Source organism: Panthera uncia, assembly GCF_023721935.1.
Source record: "Panthera uncia isolate 11264 chromosome B2 unlocalized genomic scaffold, Puncia_PCG_1.0 HiC_scaffold_24, whole genome shotgun sequence".
NCBI lineage: Eukaryota > Metazoa > Chordata > Mammalia > Carnivora > Felidae > Panthera > Panthera uncia.
In genome coordinates, this window is record NW_026057580.1 from 48,232,392 (window position 1) to 48,258,091 (window position 25,700).

The 25,700-nt window shown below is 37.5% G+C and overlaps 1 protein-coding gene across 1 annotated transcript; it reads right to left on the reverse strand.

The window, feature by feature from the left end:
* Positions 1 to 5,934: 5,934 nt before the first annotated feature.
* Positions 5,935 to 25,164, reverse strand: AKIRIN2 (akirin 2). The gene is made up of 5 exons (XM_049653997.1): positions 24,834 to 25,164; positions 9,410 to 9,553; positions 7,905 to 8,054; positions 6,924 to 6,995; positions 5,935 to 6,677 (listed from the first exon to the last, which is right to left on the reverse strand). The coding sequence occupies exons 1-5, from the start codon at positions 25,066 to 25,068 to the stop codon at positions 6,667 to 6,669; spliced, it is 612 nt and encodes a 203-aa protein (XP_049509954.1). The 5' UTR covers positions 25,069 to 25,164; the 3' UTR covers positions 5,935 to 6,666.
* Positions 25,165 to 25,700: the final 536 nt, after the last annotated feature.

The window sequence follows — 25,700 nt, forward strand, 5'->3', positions numbered from 1 at the left end:
AATTTTAAATCCCAAGCTCTTTGGCTTTATGCTTAAATACAGTAAATATTCTACTTCAGAATGACCCATCATGGAGTTGTAGAGCCTGTAAGATCTTTACAAATCACATCTCAATCTTAGGATATCCAACTGAGGAAAGTAAAGTCCAAATAGAATGACATCCGTATCTCTTTCATAACAAGAACTCAAGACAGTGAAACAAAGCTACCCCGAGTTCATTATTTAATGTTCTACTCCCATGAGAGTTCTGGGACATATCTTTAAGAGTATTCACTTACCAAAATTACCATGAAGATATGACCACAAGGGGGAAAAAATCAAATTCAGTAGAAACTTGCTTGTTTCACAAACCTTAGTACGAACTATGTAATTATAGGCCTTTTTTGTGTGTGAAGTCAACTTTAATGTAGAACTAATTAAATTTTAACATAAAGACATTTTTTTTTAATGTTATTTGAGAGAGAGTGTACACGTGCACACAAGCGGGGAGAGGGGCACAGAGAGGGAGAATCCTAAGCAGGCTGCGTGCTGTCAGCAAGGCTGATGTGGGGCTCCATCTCCTGAAGCAGGAGATCATGACCTGAGCTAAAATCAAGAGTTGGACACTTAACTGACTGAGCCACCCAGGTGTCCCTAATATAAAGAAATTTAATGGATAGATTAAACCTCAATCCTGGAGTGTGTAAAGACATGTCATATAGTATAGAGTATCTTTGTCCTCTCAACATGATGGGCTGAAATGACATTATTGGGTAACTGCTCCATTCCCCCTCTTTCTGCTCCAAAAACAAAAATGTTAGATGCACTAGATCTCAAAAACAAATTGTCAAAATGTTGCCAGGCTCTAAAACAAAGGGAAATCCCAAGGTACCAGAAATAAAATCAAATGCATGCCAGAACAGAAAACATTTAGCCCTGTAGAGCTGTCAGAAAGACAATTATCAGAGTAGCATTACTCTGAGGTAAATGTCTTCTCATCATCTTAAAGATGCCAGGATTTCTCATGGAGTGGTAAACACATGTACATATGTGCACAAAGAGCTATCAACGTGGAAATTAAGGAATTTGTAATATGCAGACACAAACAGCACCACCATAAGGAAGAAACTGGACACATAGAGGCATTTGACACTTTGGAATCCATAAAGGCAGAGCCTCTGTCAAATGCATATGATTAGAGCAAAGAATAAATTCCTATTCTGTGAAGTCTCCATGACTTACCTTCACAGCAACTAGCTCAGTATTTTTTCTCATTCCCCTCCAGTCAAATGTGCCTTCACCATGTGTTTCATTTTTGGTAACGGTTGGTAAGATCTAAGGAAGGGGAATGTATGGATAATTTTGAGGATTTTCCACCTATTGCCTATTTAAGCGAGGCAGTTGACAATGGGAAAAGTTTTCCAATATCCCATGTCTTGTTAATATGAAGACACCATCAATATCTACAATGTGATTTCCTCCAGCTTTCAAATGGTGCCAGTGAGCACCAGAGAAAATTATGTTTAGAAATTATGAATTTCAAGGACACTCAGAGCAAAATGCTTATCATACTGTAAGGTACAGAGGAACTGGCCTCATATAGACAGGCTTACCTGTGAGGCACCCTGAGAAGTCGTAGCCCTGCTTTCGTTTTTCTTTTGTTGGGCATTTAGTTGAATTCATGCTACCTGAATGCGTATCATGCACTGAACCACTTTTCTTATTACCTACTTTAAAGAATAGGTCAGAGTAGCAAGACGGAAACTGTTGTTTTTATAGTGAATATCCAAAAAAGCTATGAAATTAAAGCTCATGAAGCTCATTAGTGGGATTTCTGGAGCATTAAGTGTCACCTTAGTTCTGCGTCCATTTCTTAATATAGTAAAACCAAAATACCAAAATGGGATATTCTGATTCATTACATCTTTGTTCAATGAAATACTACTCTGCAAACCCTGTAGTAGTTTGAAATTCATTAAAAAACTGTTTACTGAGTACATACCATACTCTAGGCACTGTTCCAGGCACTGTGATACTTCACTGAACAAAGATCTTTGCCCTCAATGCCCTCTAACAGAAGAACAGATAATTATATAGTTATGTGTTACAGAAAAAAAAAGAAAACAACAAAACCAGGATATCAAGCTGCAATTTTAAATAGTAGTCTCAGCAGGTCTCACTGAGAGGAGTTTTTGAACAAGTTGGTAAAAGATTTACCCCTGAAGTTTTATAGATGTGCACTGTTGGCAGAGAACAGCAGGAGTATACAAACTACATGGGAGGATCAGGAGGCAGCCAATGTGGGATAGGCAGGGTGAGCAGGCAAGAGACCAGAATTAAGGAAGGTGGGGTAGAATGCATGTAATTTAGGGCCCTGTAGACCACTATAAAAGTCTTTGACTTTTACTTAGGGTAGGAAGCCATCTAAGTAAAAGATTTAGATCTTTAAATGATCACTGTGACTGCTATAGGAGACTGGGAGAGGTGGTAAGGACACACAGATGAAGCAAAACAAAAACCACAAGACCACAATTGGGCAATCACTGACTAAGGAAGAGATGGTGAGACTGGAGACGGAACCAAGACTACTAGATGGACTGTTTTTTGGCTGAGAAACTAGAATACAGATGCCATTAACTGACTGGGAATGATGATTTGGAGGAAAAAGTTTGAGAGGCAAAAGTAAGGAATTTGGTTTTAGACATAAGTTTTGAGACCTCTATTAAACATCCAAGTGGAAATGCCTCCATAGACTAAGAATATAATATTTTTTAACATAATTTCCTACTTCTATCAAGGCAAATAAGTTTTTTTAAAGTTTATTTTGAGGGAGAGGGAGAGAGTGTGAGCAGAGAAAGGGCAGAGAGAAAGGGAGAGAGAATCCCAAGCAAGCTCTGCACTTGTGATGTGGGGCTCAGACTCACGAACTGTGAGATCATGACCTGAGCCAAAACTAAGAGATGCTTAACTGTCTGGGCTACCTAGGAATGCAAGAGGTTAATACAATCTTATGTCTTTAGGATTAGATGTGGTCACCAAACAGAGTATGAACAGAGGTGGCAAGGAGCCCAAGGTTAAATCCTGGGGCATATGTATGTTTTAACATTTAGAAAAATGAAGACTGAGCCAGCAGGGAACAAGAAAAAAAAAGTTATGTAGAACCAACTGAAACACTTTTCAAGGTCAAATGTTGATTAGATTTAGCACTATGGAAATCACTGGTAGTTTAAATAGAGTAGTGGAGAAAAGTCTGACAGGCATCCTGTATCAAATGACCTAACAAAATGTCCAAACTTATCACTAGTCCTGGGAAAGCCAGCCATACATTGTGTGATGTAACGTGAACACTACAGCAGCATCTTGTATTAAATAAAAACTTTAGGGATGCCAGAGTGGCTCAGTTGGTTAAGCTTCCAGTTCATGGTTTCACTCAGGTCATGATCTCACAGTTCATGGGTTCAAGCTCTGCGTTGGGATCCATGCAGCCAGTGTGGAGTCTGCTTGGGATTCCGTTCCCTCTCTCTCTGCCCCTCTCCCCCTCCCCCTCCCTAAATAAACTTTAAATTACTTTAGACCTAGCGTCCAGTTTACAGTTCAAAGTGATATAAAAGGTTAAATTAAATGACACTATGAAGAAACAGTCAAGAAGACAACAGGTCTAGTTGTTCCAGAAAGTCACAATCTTGATTTAATCCTGCTTTAGGGAGAAAAAAAAGCTGCAACGATCTTTGGGGAATGGGAAAATCTAACTATGGCCTGCGTGTTAAATTAGGAAAGTATTTTAAGTAGAATAATGGGATTAAAGTTCTGTATAGAAGAACCATCTTATTCTTAGGAGATAAATCATGTATGTGTTCTTTGAAAGTTAAAAACATACATATGAAAGAAATATGACAAGGTAATTTTTCACATTAAGTTGATCACTTTCTATGAAATTTTCCTAATAGAAGTTGGTGAAAAGGGAGTAAAACTAGAAAACTCTTGACTTTTGCTGTAAAGGTGGTAGCAGAAAAAAAGGTAATAGCTGGAAGAAGGATCACAGGATCAAGATTTTTCTTTTAATGTTTATTTTTGAGAGTGAGAGAGCTGGTGCCAGCCTGAGCAGGGGAGGGGCAGAAAGAGAGAAAGAATTCCAAACAGGCTCCGAGCTGTCAGCTCAGAGCCCGATGTGGGGTTTGAACTCACAAACCATGAGATCATGATCTGAGCTGAAACCAAGAGTTGAGGCTTAACTGAGCCACCCAGGCACCCTCAGTTTTTTTAATAGCATATTTTGTGTGCTTTTGGGAATGATCTAGTAGAAAATGGATGTAGTAATAGAGAAGACTCATCTTTCAGTGAGACAGGTATTTGGATCTAATGCTCCTTACCTAAGGCAAGCACAGGAGCAGAGCACTGGAAAGCCTTGTCTAGCAACAGGCAAGGGATAGGCTATTAGGTGCTTTAGAAGATCTGCTTATTAACACCAATTACTGTATACAGCAACCTAAGTACAGCACATACCAGTACTGCCTTTTAATAAAAGAATGACTGTTAGCACATATAATTCTGTAACTATCTGTTAAAAAGCAATTTCAGGGATCTCTGGGAATTCAGAATCCCTAGGTAGCTATTACGATCTTCTTACTAAGATCAAGTATGGTTGGTATTTGGACTAGAGTAATCAACTACTGGATCCATCTAATTATAAGTAAATCCAAGAAGTTGCTTACATTTTTTATTTTCTGGCATTACCTCACACATTACTTAAAATCAGTAAGTAGCCCATAAGCTAGAACTTTTTGGTAAGGTAATAAGCAGAAATTTGGCTGTGGAAGAAATTTTATTCTTGATCCAACTTGAATGTAGAATTAAAACTGTTATTACTTGTGGCTCCATTCAGACTGCCAGTACTGATTCTCCTTTTAGGAGATCTTGCCTTCCAAGTTAAACCAGCTCTTTTATAAATTTAATTCTGTGTGAAAACTCACACATGCTTACTTTGTTAAGAGTGTTTATCCTTTTGCCCTTATTGGGGTTAAGAAGGGATAAAATCTACTCTACTCCCACTCCCCCTCCGTATTCCAACTTACTGTCTACATTCTCCTAGAAACGCCCACATACCTACCAGTGGTTCTCAGCTGGGGACTGTTTCTTTCCCTAGTCCCCAACATGTGGCAATATATCTGGAAGTACATTTTTGGTTGTTTCAGGTTGGGGGTTGGGGGTGTGCTACTGGCATCTAGTGGTAGAGGCCAGAGATGGCCTGAACATCCTGTGACATGTATGACTCCCACAACAGAGTGATCTGGCCCAAATTGTCAGTAGTGCTGAGTTTGACAATCTCATTAGGTCATTAAAAATAGGTAGCTATTAAAACTAGGTGGCCATAAATTAGGTGGATAATTTATGGCCACCCTGTGCTATACCAGTGCTTCTCAACCATTTAACGGGCATATGAATTATCTGAGGATCTTGTGAAAGCCCTTAAGCCCTGGCCTTGTTTAAACAAAAAATTGATGAGTTATAATCACCAAAATTAAAAAGAGGAAAAAAAAAACAAAACTTCTCTTTGACTAATTAGGTCAATTATAAATATATATGCCCCAGTACATTTATGATTGGTTTAATTAGTGGAAATATGCTAAAAGAATTCAACAAAAGAAATCACTGAAGCATTTTTTGCTCACTTCATTACAGCAAAGCTATGTTTGGAAAGGGAGTTAAATGTGATGAATCATGTTTTCATCTATCATCCTTTAAAAAAAAAAACTTGGATTCTACTCTTATCTTGGAGGTAAAAATTCTACAGCTGTTAAAACTGATTATATAACATTCTAGCATGCAGTCAGTTATAAGCAACTTGGAATCAGAACTCAGTTTTTGAAAATAGCACTCAAATCTGAGATTATTTGGTGTATGAAAAGATTTTTAAATCTTATTGGAAAATTAATTTCATTGATTCCTGAAAAATGCTTACATTTAAAACACTGGCTTTATTCAAGTACTACCCATCTGTACATTAAAGCAGATTAGAAGTAAATGTTTTATTCTTCCAACTAAATTCCAGTACTACAAGGGCAGTAAAACGACGACACACTGGGGAAAAAAATGCAGCAATAAACATTTGTTAAAACGATTGATAGAATAAATAAAAACTACCAAATTAAAAAAAAAAAAAAAAAAAAAAAAAAGAAAGAAAACTTAAAAAAAAAAAAATCCATTCTGAAACCCCAAGAAGTCCTGGAATACAGAAATGCCCTCCCTCCTTCAATAATAATGTCCTGGGATTATACATTCTAGATTATTAATAACTGGTTACAGCTTGGTTGTAGTGCACAATTAAAATCACACTAACTTCATCTGAAGTGTCATTCTACAGTTTTATTTACACAACCAGTGAAGGGCATGTTCTTAGAATACCAGCTTTAATCCTTTTCAAACATATTAATATAAGAAGCCAAATTGTAATGATACAGCAAATGAGGCCACTGGCATTAATACAGGTAGCAAAGGTCCACATCCAGATGGTACTGACATCAGGGAAATATCCGAAACCAGTTGCTGCCTAAGAGTGGTTGCCACTGACGAAAGCTTGAAATAACCTGTATTCACAGGGGGGTATTGGCATTGCTGCATGTCATAATTAGGACCTCTTGCAACAACTCAACAAGGAACAAGGCAGCCCACAAATGCAGAAAACGTGATTCATGAAACATCTAAAGGGGGAGGAAAAGGAAAATTAGTGCAAAGTCCAGGTCAAAATTCAAAGACATTCCAGATCTTCATCCCCAACATCATCCTAGGTATTTAAATAACCAAAAAGTAAGCCTTAATAAAGTTTTGCCTATTTCCTCCAGCCTTTTTTGCTCCATGATTTTGTTAAATTCTCTTGAGAATGTAGATAATTGTAATAAATGTCTTAAGAAATTATCTTGTTTTTAGTTCAAAGATGAAATACTTACAACTAGCAGGCTGTTCTCCATATCTTCGCATTATTTGATCATGCGTAAACTTCACAAATGCATCATATTGTTCTATAAATAAAGATACATATCAATTACACGATTTGCAAGATGTACTATTAGAGCCAGATAAACTGAAAAATCCAGTATGTATAGTGAAACAATTCTAAGTTGGCCCTTTGAATCAGACACATGACTTCAGTAATAATAATACTAATAATGTTATCAAATGGAAAGAATACAGAGTTTGGTCAGGAAATCTACATTTCAGTCCAAATTAAGTGACTTTTATGTATAGGCTGGGAAGCTTATTTCTTAACCCATTAAAAATAAAGGGCTTGAAATAAAAAGATCTTGCTCTGCTCTGAAAGTTTAGTAAGTGATCTTTGAATGGCAGTTTACTGCAATGAGGGGAAACAGGAAAACAGAAGCTTAACAAAAAAAATCCCAAAGCATCCACCTGTAACCTAATCAGATGTCACATAACTAAGCAAATTTTCTTGCCTATATTAGCACCTTGATTTAACAACTTCAAAATAAAAAATCTTATACTATCAACACCTAGTAAAATCTGTGGCTTAAAAAAATCAGGGAAATCCTGATTAAGTTACCATACACAATAAATGGGTCTAGACTGGTGGAAAAGTTATCATGAAAGATGTAGTCTAAAAATCCAAAACCAAAGTCAGGTAAACAGCCGAAATCAAGTTTTCAGCACAGGAAAACCAAAAAAATCTAGTTCACATTAATACTACTGCTGATCTACATGGCTAACTTAATGCTATTTCTTGAGGTCACTAAGGAAGGCCATGAGCTACAGGAAGGTTCACTTCCTTTCCTGAACTGAAATTCTCTGGTTCTTAGAAAATACTGTAACCAGTGGATACACAGGGTAAGTTAATTGACGTGAAGGATACGTGGGAAATAATACATTTCTTAGAGTTGAGTTTCTGGGAGATCTAAAGTAAGCTCATTGCATACCTGCAAGTTTTGTGTTCAATATTTCTTCATACTCTTCTCGAACTTTCTCTTCACGTTCTTTCAACAAACGTTCACAGATCATCCCAACCTGCCGTAGAGTGAATAAGGGCTGTTCTTTTTTTAATGGCGAGGACGTTGCAGATGAAGTCCCTATAATAACATGAACAAAAGCACATGATTTAGAGCCATCATAAAGAGACTGCTGCAAGTATTGAAAATAGCACTCAAATCTTAAATTTGGTATATGAAAAGATTTTTAATTCTTATCGGAACTTCACTGATTCCTGGAAAATACTTATATTTAAAACACAGGCTTTGACTACTACCCATCTAGGCATTAAAGTGCTGCAAGTATTCTATACACCCTCAAATACACAGATTTCCTATCAGTTGTTTGTCCTGCTCTGTGTGTCTGTCTCTAGTACTCCCAATTGCTCTTGTTTCACTTGCTTTTCTGTAAACTGCATGGTGGGGACCAGTTAACTAATTATCCTCGTTAGAGCTGTGATTGTTAGAGCTGTGTCTATCACAAGATTAAAGTATGCCAGCTTTAATCCGTAACCATGAAGGGCTATCTTTACTTTCAAATTCCTAGTTTTTAGTTGAGGCTGCCACTTAATTGATCTTCTAGGTAAACTGACTAAATGAATGATGATGAACTTGGTTCCTGCTGATTTAAGTCTAGTCTCTACCCTTAACCTCCCCTTACAACATTTCACTCACACACTGGCACCCCACACCCAACTGGCAGGAGCACTGTGGAATTTAGTTTTGAACAATTTTGTTTCCTAATCTATTTTTATTTGACTATTTTATAGACTTTGATTTTTTTTTTTTTTTTTTTTTTTTTTTGAAAACTATCCCCCAAGCCCATGGGGCTTGAACTTACAACCCTGAGGTCAGGGGTTGAATGCACTACCTACTGAGCCAGCCAGCAGCCTCTGAATGTTTTCTTTTATTCTGCCAGGTTTTCTTATCCCTGCTGGTAGGGAAGAGAAGGAAGGCAACTACCATCACAAGAAAAACTATTTTGCTGAGAACTTTACTAAACATTAAGAGCCACTTTCCACCTTTGGGAATCTACCCTGATAGGGTATATGTACATGGAAATTTTTTAAGTACTATAATACCAAATTCAGTCTAATTATCTTCATTAATGGTTAAATTATGGGAAATCCATAAAATGGCAGAGTATTAAACTGTGGCCAAGGTACATCTATACTTAACAGAGAGATACATGGTATGTTATTTATTTATTTATTTATTTTTTCTTAACAAAGGCTACAAATCACATCACTTATGGGAAAGTCCACTTAGGGGATATTATATCAAGGTGGTTGTCTCTGGGTAGTGGGAATCCAGGGAGCAAGTACTTACTTTGTACCATGTTTTAAGAGATCATACATTACTTGTATAAATTTCTTTTTTTAAATCAAAGGCGAGAAAAGACAAGCTTGAGTCACCATACTAAATAACATTTCCTTTCACTTTAAGTTTATTATTACCTGGTGAAGCTGGTCCACTGAGGAGAAATGCATGTGGTTGTGCCTCTGAAGTACAACATGGATCTGTCTGTTGAAAACTAGTTTCTAAATGTCTTCTCTTCTGCATGCGTTTATACTCTTGTTTTATGTTGTACAGAATTTGTTCTAGAGAAGAAAAATGACTAGATAAAAACCATGAAGTTAAAAAAAAAGAAAAAACACTTGGGTTTTCAACAATTACTTGGTACGACCAATCTACTGAAAATATTCTCTTCAAATAATATCCAGAAAACTGATGTTCTGGAGGAATTCATTTAAGCATTAATAGGGGCAACTCATTCAGAAACAGCACATACACACCACCTGGAATTTAGCTATTCTACAATACAATTTCTTCTGAGCACCAATTATCAAAAGATAACTTAAAAGTTTTTCATTCAATGTAAAAATAAGGGCATCTTATGAACTTTTAGTTCACTTTAGTTTACTCAGACTCTTAAAAATCCCAAATTCAAAGGCCACCTTATTCATCACAATAGAACTATTAAGCAGGCTTTTCCAAGACCATAAATAATTAGAAGTGGGGAGCACTATGTATATACAAGCACACCCCAGTGAGAATTGACAAAATGATAGAATGAATGAGAAAACTAAAAAAAAAAAAAAAAAAAAAAATCATAAATGGTCATGGCCATTAATATTAAGCTCAACAGAACCTAAGAATATTATAACATTAACAGCAAAAAGTGTTGGGGGTAAAAGCCCATGTAATGTGATTGGTACAGAACAGGTACTCAATAGTAAACCACCATACCAGTGTACCATTATCTTCAACCACAACCATCCAAACAGGGGTAAAATCCTATCAAGCTTATCCTTTATGCCAGTATGGTTCATTTTATGAAGATTTCTAATTCAAAATAGCCTCTCTAGAAAATATTTCCCTGAGGTTTCCATTTCCCTCAAAACACTTTCTCACAATCATCATAGCTCCTAGATAGATTATCCATGTGAAAAACCACACCCTAAATTTGTTAATCCCAATCCAAAACAAAATTAAACAAAAGATGGCAATTAGGCATTAAAATGATTTATAAATATATCAGAATGTAACTTTAGCAATCAAGTCTACAATGATGTGTTAATTTAAAAATGAACTGAAAAGCTGATTGAAGGCTAAAGATTTACATGAGAACAATCTTTTTTAAAAAAATTAATACTGGTGGTTTTCTCAGGTATGTATTTAATTCTCCTCTTTCCTGGCGTTATGTTGTTTCTCTAGTAAGAACTTTTAGGGCTTTTGAGAGAGAAGACCCTGAGCGGACATTAATCAGTCGCTTATTTTATTTTTTCTCCTTAAACATTTTAGATTCTGCCACTTTCATTATTTTAACGGAAAAAAAAAAGTTGCAGAAAGACATATCCAGTGAAGAAGATTCCATTTATGTAAATTTTGTGGTGTAAACAAATCTGTTAAATATACATGAATGTGCAGCTTAAGCATAGAATCACATATTGGAATGATTTAACTTTAGGACGGCTGTATTAAGAGGTACTTTATCTGTAACATTTTTCAGAATCTTAACATTTGTCTATATTAAACATGGTCATTTTCAGCCCTTTTCCATTTATTTGAAATAGTCTGTAGTTTAAAAATGAATTTACCAGTGTGAAATAAAATGGCTATCTACTAAACAGCTAATAAGCACCTTGATAGAAATGGGTTTCCTAAGATTCATAGAGGGGTCCAACAAAACTACTGCAACTTCCTATACCAACCAGGACAAACAGATAGCTTTATTTATTTATTTTTTTAATAACAGAACTCTTTAGTAGCAATATTCTAAAAAGTGTTCAAAGTAATGATGTTTTGGTCTCTGATGGACATCAAGCCTCCCTCATTTATCACTTTCTGATCAAAGCTACCACCATTCTGATAAAAAGTGCCATTTAAAGCATCCTAAAGTTTATTCACAACCAAAGATTTCAAATGTACAAGTTACAAGAGTAACTTGTCCACAACATCTTTTGTGTGACTTATTTTTTGATTACCACAACTGTTCTCAAGATCATAGTCTTCCTTTTGCTTCTTCACAAAATCAGAGCACAACTAAAATGTATCAAAATAATAATAACAAACTCAAATTTGTTCATTTGATAATCTCAAATCATAGGCTATATAGATCTAGCCTGGGATTAAGATACAGTAAAACTTCTTAAAATTTAGCTTTGTAAACCTCCATACCATCTAATACTTAAGAAACAGCAGAACAAGCTAAAGAATTTTAAGGTATAATTTACAAAATGAATTCACCAATTTAAATGTACACTACTTTGGGGCGCCTGGGTGGCGCAGTCGGTTAAGCGTCCGACTTCAGCCAGGTCACGATCTCACGGTCCGTGAGTTCGAGCCCCGTGTCAGGCTCTGGGCTGATGGCTCAGAGCCTGGAGCCTGTTTCCGATTCTGTGTCTCCCTCTCTCTCTGTCCCTCCCCCGTTCATGCTCTGTCTCTCTCTGTCCCAAAAATAAATAAACGTTGAAAAAAAAAAAATTAAAAAAAAAAAAATAAATGTACACTACTTTGATGACTACTAACATATGCAAATGAAACAAACAGGTCTTGGAACCATCACAATCATAATGAAGAACTTTATCACTCCAAAAAGTTCTCTCACACACCTGTTCACCACCTTCACCTTCATTACCACAATATTCATCTACTTTCACTATCTGAAATGTTTTTGCCGTTTTGAAAATTTCATATAAATGGAATCATAAAAAGTGTAGATTTTTGTGTCTGACTTCTCTCACTCAGCAAAATGCTTTTGAGATTCATAAATAATTAAGCCCTTTTTATTAATTAGTACTCCATGGTGTGTATCTGTACACACACACACCTTATCCAATCTCCTTTTAATGGACATTTAGATTGCTTCCAATTTGGGGCTATTATGACTAAGGCTATTATAAATATTCAAGTACAAGGCTACAGGTGTAAAAATTTTCATTTCTCATGGATAAATAACCTAGAAGAGGAACAGGATGGCCTGATTGTATGATAAGTGCATGGCTTTACTTTGTAAGAAGCTGCCAAACCATTTTCCACAATACCATCTTACACTCCCACGAGCAATGTATGAGGGAGTTCCTTTGCCAACATCTTTGCCAACGCTTGATACTGGCAGTTAAAGAACTGAAGAAAAAAAGCCTACAGTGCTTTTCTTTATGTCGAATATGATGCAACTATGTCATCTAAGCCTCACTGTGCTCATAAATGCTCTAATACTGGTAACATGTAATCAACAATGTTATGGCAGTGTTAAATGTTATGGCCAATTTAACTTGACCAAGATCTCAGCTAACTGTAAGCCTCAAACTCATTTACCTCAGTTTGGATAGGTATACAGTTTTAAAGCTGTTAACTCAAGAAATTTACCCAGATTCAAATTCCACAACACATTCTAAGCTCAACTTAGGTACCTGGCCGACTGAAGTTGCTTCCACACCAGTTGGATAAAGGTCTTTCACACATCAATAAAGTTCCTAGGTCTACTTAAACTACTTAAATCTAGCCATCTCTAATCAAACTGGCAAGTGACATTTTATCCCAAGTTCATGTAACATCTAAGATCATGTTGCCAACACAATTTATGGTACATAAGAAAAAGTGAAATGAAACTTCTAACATTATCAGTTGAACATTCCAGTTTTAATGCAGGCTTCGTATCTGGCTTATAGAAGCATCGATTGAATTTGCAGCAAATCACCTAGAGCAAAATACACTTATCTTCATAACAAACTACACCACAAAATGGTTATAATCCCTTTTCAAAAATCCTAAAAACTACATTACTCTTTTACCACAAAATACTAAGGCTTCCACTGCACTATGTATAAGTGAAAGTCAAAGTATTAGCAAATTCTGTGATTAATGGCATTTTCATTCCCATATCTAATAAATGACATTAAAATTGCCAGTAAAATTCTCCTCCTTAACAGGTGGGAGATTATCAATGATTAATATTCCAAAGGAATATTAAAAAAAAAAAACAGAACTGGATAAATGTTAAAAAGAAAAAGCCTGGCTTGTGGCAACATTAAGCCTACTCCCAAACTGTTTTATTACTCTTAGTTGCCACTGATTACTTAAGAAAGCCTGGACACAATACAGTCAACAATATAAACAGAAGAAAGTGGTTGTAGGGATTAAAAAATAAGTTAACAAGGATAAGAGAAACAGCAACAAGATGGAACTGATAGCAAAGGGAGGAATATAGAATTAGAAGCAACTACAAATGTCTTTCTAGAGTATAGTCCATAAGATGTCTAAAGATCTGTGACATGTGAAACTTTTGCTCCAGACCTGCACAGACTTGCCATTTTCCTACTGACGTAATTACTAAATCAAACATTAACAGGTCTCATTAAGTTTTAGGTTTAGGTGTATTAAGACATTTTTTGTACCACCTTCCATGCCAGTTTCTCTTTGGAGTATCTTTGAAAAAATTAATGTAAAATTTCATCTAGACAGATAAATAATGGGATTAAAAATAAAACAAATCTTGGGGCGCCTGGGTGACTCAGTCGGTTAAGCGTCCGACTTCAGCTCAGGTCATGATCTCGCGGTCCGTGAGTTCGAGCCCCGCATCGGGCTCTGGGCTGATGGCTCAGAGCCTGGAGCCTGCTTCTGATTCTGTGTCTCCCTCTCTCTCTGACCCTCCCCCGTTCATGCTCTGTCTCTGTCTCAAAAATAAATAAACGTTAATAAAAAAAAAAAAATTATAAAAATAAAAAAAAATCTTGAAAGTTTGTTAGTTTTAGGCAGGAACACAAATTAAGTACAGAAAACCTGCAGTAGCCAATAAGACCTAAAAATAAGGAACTGTTTCCAAATAAAATAACAAACCAAATCTAGAGCACTCAACTACATACTAGATATTGCCATCTCCTTTATAAATTAAAACATACACAATTAAGAGTTGTAATGGAGGTCCATTTTAATAAATAAATTACTTTCCCAGGATATTTGCCCAGAAACTAAAACAGTTCTTATGGTGTCCTTGAAGGAATCTTAAGCACAATGTTCTTCCTCAGACAAGAGCTATCTAACTGAAAAGAATGAGTTGATGCCATTTTTAATTCACTTTAAAATTACTACATCAAAGGGACACGGAACCAAATTTTAACACAAGATTGTTAAATTATATCTGGAGTTTTAACTTCTATTTCGATTAACATGAATCCTAATAAGCATAATATAGCTGCACACAATTATACAAACATTAGGGTATTATCTACAGTACTTTAAAAGCAACTGGCTAAGATTCTAAGTTTATAATATATATAATATTTTACTGTACAAGAGGCATTCATTTATATCCTACAAGATGAAGAAAAGGCATAATCACTACAAATCAAATTCTATTATTTCACTGGTACTGTAATAGCCAATGATTACTTATTTGAAGTGACTCAACTTGTTAAAACCCTTCAGGTCTAAGTATAAATTTTACAAATTAACTGCACAATGGGAGTCATTAATGCAAGGAGTCCAACAACGCTCAATCAGCAGGTGGTTCCTCCCTGATATCCAGTAAGTTTCATACTTCTCTTATATTACACTAGACTCTAAAGGATATAACTATGTTGTTGTTGGTTAGCTCTTTACTATCTACAAGTATCTTCTCAAACAGTTTATAATTTAGGAAAACCAAAAAAAAGCAGTAATAGGAAAGAGAAAGGGGAAGCTGAACCATCCAAAATCCAAAACATATGCTACAAAAAACATTTAATGCCATGGCAAAAAGTTCAGCTTCTATTTCAGTTAACTACAGACATGAAAACAAGGTAAGATCTAGAGTGGACTCCTTGAGGAGGACTCTAGGGCACCACGATCAAGCTGAAGAACAAATCCATCTCCTACAATTTATTAAAGCACCCACGACACACACACACACACATCAAGCAATAGCTTACCTAGAAACCAGAGATTGCAAATTGATGATTCACAAGCTAAACTGAGCCCAAAGACATGTCTGGCCTAGATAGTTTATTATTTTAAAAATTTTTTTAATTTAAAAATGTTGAGAGAGAAGGAGCACACATGAGAGCAGGGAAAGGGTCAGAGGGAGGGAGAGAGACAGGGAGAATCCTATGCAGGCTCTATGCTCAGGGCGGAACCTGACAGGGCTTAGCTGGATTCCACCACCCTGTGATCAACAACCTGAGCTGAAATCAAGAGTTGGATGCTCAATCGACTGAGCCACCTAGGTGCCCCTGAATAGTTTCTTTTTAAAAAGTATGAATTTATGCCCAATATTTAAAGTTCATTACTTTAATTAAAAGTCAGATTTGTAGCTACTGTTAAGTGGAAAACTAAACTATGTGGCAAAATTCACCTTAAGAGTGGTTGTTGGGGCACCTGGGTGGCTCGGTTGAGCGTCCGACTTCAGCTCAGGTCACGATCTCACGGTTTGTGAGTTCGAGCCCCGCGTTGGGCTCTGGGCTGATGCCTCAGAGCCTGGAGCCTGCTTCCGATTCTGTGTCTCCCTCTCTCTCTCTGCCCCTCCCCCATTCATGCTCTGTCTCTCTCTGTCTCAAAAACAAATAAACATTAAAAAAAACATTAAAAAAAAAAAAAAGAGTGGTTGCTACCTTTTGGGGCAGAAATTCTCAAGTGCTTCTAAAACTTTAATGGACACACATATCACCTGGGGAGTTTGTTAGAATGTAGACCCTGAGGGATGGAGCCTGAGATTCTGCACATCTCTTGTGTTTCCAGGTGATTCTACAGATCAGTAGCAAGGCTGGAATTCACAAATTCCCATGAAGTTTTACTTCACTCATTTATATTACTTGCCTGGAACTATGGGCATTTATGTTTCTATCCCCTGCTTGAAATAATAACTCCCCTACTATGGCAGTTAAGAAATAAAGTGGTTAGTTTATTAATTACTGGACATTCTGGGAAATGGAGAGGAGAAGGAAAGCAGTAACAGCAGACTTACTTCAATTACAAAAATATTTAAGGTGATCTAAATTCATTTTGCCACCCTAACCTCCATGGCTTCTGTAATTCAATATTAGACATGCACTTCCCTGGCAGGAAAATATTCTGTAAACCAATTTAAACTTGACTGTAAATCAAATTAAACTTAGACTCATTACATAATGTTTACATATACTGATTCATTTTTCCTAACACCATTCTTAAAATATGAAATTCATGTTATGGGACTGAAGGTGAACAAATGCATTTACTTTTCTATTACACACAGTTTTAAAAAGCAATTAAGACTACCTTTCATACCAGAAGACAGTGACCGGAAGTCCACAGACATCTTTTGTTTATCCCATTTATATTTTGTGTAGTAGCTGTGAATATTTAAAAATAAACAGACTTCAACAAAAATCCTGACTTCTTGGGGAATATCTAATGATAAAAGGTCCAAATTCACCAACACCAGAACTGAGAGGAATGATCTAAACTAAAGATCTAAATTAGAGTTTCATCTCTAAGTGAAAAGTCAAGTCAGGAGTATGCATGTGACTGACTGCTTAGGGAGCTATTAGAGAGGACTGCAGCTGAACCTAGAACTAAGGAACTCCTAAGTTTAATAGCCAGATGAAGACAAAAAGAACAGCCAGAAGGGAAGTGTTATCACAGAAGGGAAAAAAAATGTTTCAAAAAGAAGTGAGTGGCAGAGCACTATAAATGCCGTAAGAAGAGTCAAATAAGATGAGGACTGATTATATGCCATGGAAATCACTGTTGACTTGACAAGAACTATTTGAGGTACACACACCTAAGAAGTGAAGAAATAGAAGCAAACAGACTTATTTGAAAGCTCTCTGAATTTGGTTTTGAAGTAAGAAATCTGGATGACTGCTGGAGGAAAATGAGGATGTTTTATTTATTGCTTTATAATGGGAGTCTTGACAATATTTAAAGCCAAAGCAAAGGTCCAGTTGAAAGAGAAAAATAATCCTGAAGATAAGGTTCCTTTGGAGAAGTGGATCCTTCCCTCATTGTGTAAAGTGCCTTAATTATCTCATTTAAACTTCATTGGTAATACTCAAAGGAAAACAAGACAGCACAACTACTGGTAGTGTTGGTACTGGGAAAAATGAAGAAACTGCCATTAGATGGCTTCTATTTTATCTGTGAAGTTGAAGGCAAGGTCATTCACCGGAATGGCAGGACTGTTGGACAGTGAATAAAGTCCCATTTGAGGTTGCTCCACTGTAACTACCTCCAGCACTCAGGGACAGGAAATGCTCCTAATCCTCACAACCCATCCTAGGAAGTCAGATATTACTATAATCGTGTGCATTATTTTATAGATGAAGAAAATGTGGCTTTGCTTCAATGTCTTCTGAAAGGTCACACAGCTGGAACAAGTCAGGGCCAAGCCTGACCACAGGGCTTAAGGTCAACATCTGCTGCCCTTCCCAGTACTGTATTACTACAATACCTAGCCCGTATTCCACAAGTAACTAAAGTTACAATAAATCACAAGAAGGAAAGCTAATTTTTTTAAAAAAAATAGGATGTCAGAATAGAGGAATTACTACTATGTATCATGCCCTGAAACCTCAAACTCTGTTGTGAGGAAGATAGTAACCAGTGTATAATTCTCATCTACCCAGAGCTCTGAAACTGGTTATAACAAATTTTATATATATATATATAATATACACATAAATAATGTATATAAATAAATATATATAAATACATATAAATCTTCCATGTTACATTTAGATATTTATATAAGGGATACTTCTACATCTCTAATCTATAGAGGACAGTCCTCTATATCTAACCAGAATGTTTTACTGATGTTTTATAAGGGAGGAATTATTCTAAATTGGTAGGTCAGCATTGTCATACATACAAGGACTGATTACAGTCCCAGCCTCTGATAATGTACCATTTCACTTTAAGCCATGGATGGTTGTTAGTGAGCATCAAGTTCCTCTGTTCTGTCACAGCAACCTAAAACTAAGAAAAGTTTTTCTTCCAGAGAATTACATTTTGGTAACAGAACAAGGCAATGTTCCATAACAATTAAAAGGCAAAGTTCAAGGACAATAATGCATGAAAAAATTGGCTTTCTCTAATCTTTCAAATTCCACTCTACATTCTATTAATTGCTAGATCAATTCAACAATATACATTTATGTAAATATACGTGTGTGTGTGTGTGTGTGTGTGTGTATAAAGAAATAAAACATGGGGTGCCTGGGTGACTCAGTCGGTTAAGCATCCAATTCTTGATTTCAGCTCAGGTCATGATCTCATGATTTGCGGTTCAAGCCCCATGATGGGCTCTGTGCTAACAGCGTAGAGCCTCAACAGTGTAAAGCCTGCTTGGGATTCTCCCCTCCCACCCCCGCACTCACAAGTGCACACTCTCGAAAGTAAAAAATAATAAATAGTTTAAAAAATATGGTAATACTGAAAGTATAAAGATTACAGTGTTTTTATTCAAGTTTAGCTAGCTAATAAAGCACCCACAGTGGTAGCTCTATTCCCTTGAGAGACTCTTTATCTTTGCCTAACCAGCACAGTACCTGGAACTCAAATGAGGTACATAAAAGCTTGAACAAGTGACTTCTGGAGTAAATATTTAGATTTTAACAATGTTGAGAAAAACCAGATACATGAATAGAACCTAGAAACTAAAAATTAAGTCAACCCCCCAAAAATGTATTAATGGGAAGATGACAATTTTACTAAAATCGAAATGTTGCAAAGCACTAGTCCATTTCAGGATGATCTACCTATGACATCTGTAACAAAAACTAATGACTTATAACTTTTAAAGGGAGGATGAAAGCAAGTTATAACCCCCAAGACAAACTATAAGCATATTATGAGCTGTTTTTCTAATGCTGGAAGGTTAAAAACCACTACCACCACCCAAAAAAAGTCTACCATCACAAGGAAGATTACAGTCTGGCATACTGCAAAATTTTAATCGAAAGGCCCAAAATAAATACCAAAGCTGACAATGTGACATACAGTTTTAATTTACCTGCAAGGATTCCCTCCCTATTCAATAAAGCTTCATCAGGTTAGAAACTTGTTATAATGTAAATCATTTAATTCCTTTAGAAATAAAAGACCAGAAATTTCATATTACAAAGTATTTTCTCCTAAAAATGTACAAACTCTAAAAATGTGTTTCTTCAAATGAGATCTCTGAAAATGATAAAATCCTGTTTATCATCATTGTCCAGAAAAATGAGGGAATACTGAGAAGTGTACTTCAAATGCCTCAATAAAAGTATTGTTCAGTCTTAAACTAATTGCTATACTTATTACTACTCATTTGTTTGAGTCACAATCTTTTTTCAAAACATGTTTTAACAATTGTGGCTATATTGTTATAAAACAGTGTAAAAAGAAAAACTGGTACAGAATGAAGGGAAGAACTGAAATTACTTTTTTTTTTTTAACTTAGCATCTCTAAGAACCTTGGGAAATGCCAAGGCTGGATTAACTCAACAAATAAATCTGATAAATATCTTAAAACTTTGTGGTAAGACATTAAGAAGGAAGGTATGGCAGATAATACCTTTGGGATTACTTTCAAACTATAACCCACTGTATCCTCTCAAAATCCAGGAGGGCAATTACTGTTAACAGTCTTTGCTACAAGACTGCTGTTGATAGATCACATTTCCCAGATGTGTTCAGAAAGCTGAGAAACATTGGTAAGCGGAATTCTAGAATCCCAACACTCAGCAATAAAATTAAAGATGACCCTCTTGAACTAATAAATTCATTTGTTCAAGACCTCTTCACCATCTGCAGATGCCAGACTGGTTCATTTAAGCAAACAAGTATTCCACCCTTCACACTTTTTAGTCTTTTCAAAAGGCAAGTAATTCACTGTGGTTTCACATGTGCTTAGAGAATGATGTGTGAGTCAACAGTACTCGCACAGAGTTAATGCAAAGACTGCAGGGACCACAACTTGCTTGTTAATTAGTTATAGGTACTTAAAAGACCAGCACCCCAACACCATTATCTAGTTTCATGAGCACCTACCCAAGAGGTGCTCCAAACCTAATCCATGTTATTATTCTGCATTCCTCTTTTAAGTGGAAGGAGAATCAAAAGTTTATTTTCAAATAGAAAAAATATGCAAAGCAGGGCACTTCCACTTAATCTCTTAATTTACAACCTTTCAAAACAGAAGTAATTTTCGGGGTGCCTGGGTAGTTCAGTCGGTTAAGCGCCTGACTCTTGATTTCGGCTCAGGCATGATCTCATGGTTCATGAAGTTACAGCACCAAGACAGCATGGAGCCTGCTTGGAATGATATCTCCCTTTCTGTCTGCCCCTCCCCAGCACACGCTCTATCTTTCTCTTTCTCTCTCTCACCTGGATCCATCAAACACTCAGGAAAAGATCTACCTGAGTACATACACGGTGTCTTTTTTTCCCTATAAAGCCATTCAAAAACTGAAGAAATTTATTATTCTCCTTTACCTCTCAGATTATGTGTCTGTGCCAATCATGGTAACTGGTAGCATCTATACCTAAAGAAAGGCTAACCTCTCTCCAACCTAGCCATGTTTACCTTATTGTTTCTGTGTTCAAGTTAGGCTTTATTTTTCTATTTAAAGAAAAAAAAGCTCAGTAATGAATACTGCTATGCTCTTGCTTTTAAAGGCCAAAAACTTAACAAGATTCTTAAATGCATAATCCATAGAAATATGAAATAACGGCAGCTGCATACAGTCCTAAGTAAAATATCAGGTTTAAAATTTGAAGTACAAAGACCATTAAAAACCATCTATTTGCCAAATCCACTGAGAAACTAGAAGCAACTTAACAGCTGTCTAAATAACCACAAAATATTAAAAACACTTCTGGCTCAATACAAATGACATCTGAAGTGAAATGCTGCCTCCTGCAACAGACATCTCATTTGTTTGCCTAGAACCGTTTATACTTCATTTAAACCAGCTGGTGTCTCCGTTTGTAGGCATGCATCAATGTCTACTGAACAATCTAAGTTCCTGTAAACCCTTCCCCATTCACAAGCTGCAATTTCCATTTTTAATGGCAAGTTTCCAGCAAATACAATGAATTCTTACAAAGGAATTTAACTCTTCATCCAACTCAATTCCTAAGACTAGAGCAATGGTAACAAGACCTAAATAATGTGTATAATAAAAGTGTCTAGCAAATTCCCAAATAGTTGACATCCGTAGAAGGATCTCTTCACCAAACCATTCATTTCAGTACACAATTATGAAAAACAATGTGTTTGATTTGACTGATAGTCACTTGTAATGGTACAGGATATTTCAGTTTTATTAAAATAATTTTGTTCTTGGGAATGTTGTGACAATCTTTGACTAAGAGATAATATTAAAATATTTCAAAAACTAATGAAGATGCAGAACACTCTGAAATCTGTTTTCAACTAATTTATCAGGGTGAGAGTACTGATGCAGCTAGTAGAGGTCTTCATTTTCCCAGTCAATCCCCCCAGCCCCCTTCCCTATCATTAACTTTTCCCTTTTTCACATCCTGAGCATTATAAACTCCACTGCTGACAGAGCAGGGAGTGGACACACTTCTTCTGTAAAGGATCAGGCAGTAAATACTTGAGCTTTGGGAAAATACAATCTGTCACAAATACTATCTCTGCTGTTGTAGCCTGCAATGGACCATACTTTAAGAAGAAAAAAAAAGCATGGCTGTGTTCCAATAAAACTTTTTTTTTTCTTTTTTTTGCCAGCCCTTTCCTTTTTCCTGGCATTAAGCTGCAACAGTTTGAAAAATAAAGATTTAAATAATAGTCATCAAGTCAAACTTTGGAATCACCTTTCTGGGGTGACTAAAATAAACCAGGGTTTAAAAGAAGATGTTCAAGTTCCTGAAACTTCTAGTAAAGCCACAACATGATTTCAACTACACATCAAAACACACTATATAAGTATCCAGAAAAGAATGATGATAAAACGCTGAATTATATGCACGCTCTAAAAAAATTCACTTCAATACTCTAGTTCCAAGTTGTTTAAATTATATTTGAACTCACAGAAATGAAAGGAAAATAAAGTTTCCGCAGAGTTCCAATCACTCTCAACTTGGTATGTCACTTTCCATTTCCAACCCTAGCTACTTATTTCAGCTAAGGATATACAGATATTCACTCTTGTAAAGTTTGAGAATCACCAATGTTAAAACAAGAATCTAAAAATTAAGTGCTTGGGAAAATTATTTGCAAGTTTGGGGACATGAAAACTGAAAAACTCTTTGATACCTGCACAACACTGCAGCTCCCATTATGACAACATTACAAAAACCATACAGGAGCCCGCAAAAGGTGGCCATCTAAAAACAAAGCCAAATTAAGTTACATGCAGAATGTCATCCAAAATTACAGTAAAAAAAAGTAGATTTTAGCAATATAACACTTTACCAATTTCAACTGCTTTTCTGAAATCAACCTTTTTTTAGGTTGAAAAGGCTAAATCAACTTTTAGCAGACTCAAAATTATAAATCAGGGTGTGATTTTAAGAGTTCAGGACACGATCAAACTGCCATCTGTTTGATCAGATGTCAAAAACACCTGGAAGAACAGAAGACAGGCATATTTTGGAAAATATGTATTTGAATCATCGGGCTTAAACAATTTCACTAAATCCAGTAATTTTATTATTATAGTCCATTCAATTGAAATTTGAGATAATGTGGAACCAACTGCATTAACCAATGCAATGAAATGACAGATTTGTAAAGGATCACAATTCTTTCTAAGTTCCCTTTAAAGTGAAGACAAATAAATATAGTTCTGGCCAGTTTACCACATATGCTCAGAACTATTGCAGGACTGAGATACAGTTTAACTCCCAAACCTAACACTGTATTAATTCACCAGCTCCACTGAAATTTATGGCTGGTTAGCCAGGGCTATTTTTAAGTGGCCTTATTTGTTAAGCACAGATTCCTAGGTATCATTTCAATTTTCAATGATACCATTTGATTAAAAAGACAAACTAAAAATAATGTTAATCACCAGAAGCTCATTCTTAATACTGATGGTTTCTTTTTTAATGCAAAACCTAACAGTAATCAATGAATGCCTTTACATACAAGACTATTTAGGTATAGCTGCTAAATAAAATTATCCGAGAATGCCTCTGAAAACTCACTGCAACTCTAAAATAGTATATCCTTAAGTTAGATCAAATATTTAATAGCAAAAATGGCAGCCTAGGCATTTGAGGAAGGATATTGAAAAACCTGACTTGACCAAAACAATTCAAAATGGAAGTTACCAAATACAGAGGTATATATACTGCCTACAAGTTTTTTAAAAGCCAAGAACAAAACACTTAAAACTATGAAAAGGCTTTGTGTGCAGATATTATTAGCAAAAGCTCAAATATGAAACCTTTGCATGCTATACACACAAAGAAAACAGATTACACCACCAGTCCACAAAAGCCTATCCTAGGACTGTGCCAGGGGCACACAAGTATTTTTAAAGTACAGAAAAAAAACTGAGTATACACATGCAGTATAAAGCAGCCAAAAGGCATTTCCCCATAGTCACTTTCAGGAAATGTTTCAAGATGAAAAGCAAAAACACTCAAGTCCCTTGAAATCTTGGGTTGATTTTATTATTCTCAAGGCCTAGGCTGTTCTCCCCCACCATACTTTGCTGAGCAGAAATAAAGCACCTCCAACTAGAAGCAACTCCTCAGCCTCAATTTTCAATACAATTCGCTTTTCATTAAAAGTTCAAGTTTCTCAGGATCTAGACGTATAGTACGATCATATTACAGTACTCGGGAAGAGCATTTTCTTTGTTGTTGACCCTGCTAGGGAAACAGGTCTTGACTCAGCCAAAGTGGCGTTCTTGTGGGTGATTAATGACAGGCCTAGATCTCGCCCCAGTGACATCCATCCCCACCCCCCATCCCCTCGGTACTAAAATCAGCCATGTCTGAACTGGAGGAGGGGCTGCCTCCTCGCCTCAAACCACCCAGTCCCACAGTTAATAGCTGCAACCAATCGATTCAGGGAGACAGACATCGAGATTCGGGTGAAATGTGACCCTCTCTCGCCTAAATTTATGAATAATATCGCCCTCTCTGATCATTTCCGCTGGGGCTCTCCAGACTACGGAAACACTCAATTCCAGTCATTCAGCCCAAAGAAAAGATCTTCCTCTTCCCCACAATACCCGGCAAGGAACGGCCTTGCCTCCCCACCTCCCGACTCCCCCACCCCCTTGACATCAGGCCATTTCTATTGTGTCGCCGAGGCTGGAGGACCTAACTAAAAGAAAGGTGTCTACTACTTTGCTAAGAACGAGCACCAGTCCGGCACCCCCACCCCTGGGGCCGCGTTCCGCGTCCCGGGACCCCAGTTCTCTCGCCCACCCCGGCGGCCGCGGAGCCGAGTCCCACCTGTGGTGAGACGGGAAGAGACGTCGCCAAAGGGGGACGGCTCCATTCGGAGATACTTCTGCGGCGAGGCGGCGGCAGCCGAAAAGGAGGCGGCAGCGGTCGCGGCTGCCGACGACGGAGAGGCAGCAGCCGAGGTGGGCGCCGACAATGGCGCACATCGCCTCCGCTTCGGGGACGCCGGGCTCAGCAGCGGGTCGAAATCCAGAGTCCTTTTCAGAGTGGCTCCACACGCCATGGCCGGGGCAGCCGAGGGCCGGGCTCGGGTGGGGTCGGGGAAGGGTGACGGGAGGGGAGGGCGAGGGAAGTGGGGAGAGAGCGGGACTCGAGGAGAGCCTAGCCGACGAGCTCAAGAGCAGAAAGACGAGTGCCGGAGCGCCGGTGAGGAGATAAGAGCCGCGACCGCCGCTGCCTCCGCGGCAGGGGCACTGGCCCGGCCAGCCCGGGCGAGAGCGGGAGGGGCGGTGGCGGCCGCTCACGACAGCCGCGTCAGGGGGGCTCTTCCGCCTCCTCAGGCGCAGCTCCCCCGGGAGAGGCTCTGGCCGCCCCCGCCGTCCGTTCGAGCTTTGCGCCGCGCCCGAGGCGCTCCTGCGCTGAGACCGGCTCCCTTCAGCAGTCGATAACAGCCCGGTGAGGTATGAGGCTGGAACGCGACTACAAATACGCCCGAGTAAAGTCAGAAGCTTGAGAGCGGCAGTCGATGTGGAGGGATTAGGAGGTGGCGGCAGCGGCAGGAGCTCCAGCAAACACGTCCAGCCGCTTCCCCCTCCACTGTACGACTATTCCACCCGCCGCCGGCCCCAATATGGCGTCAATAACAACGCCGCCGATTCAAATTCTGCGGCCTCAGGGCGCGTGCGCATAGGGGGT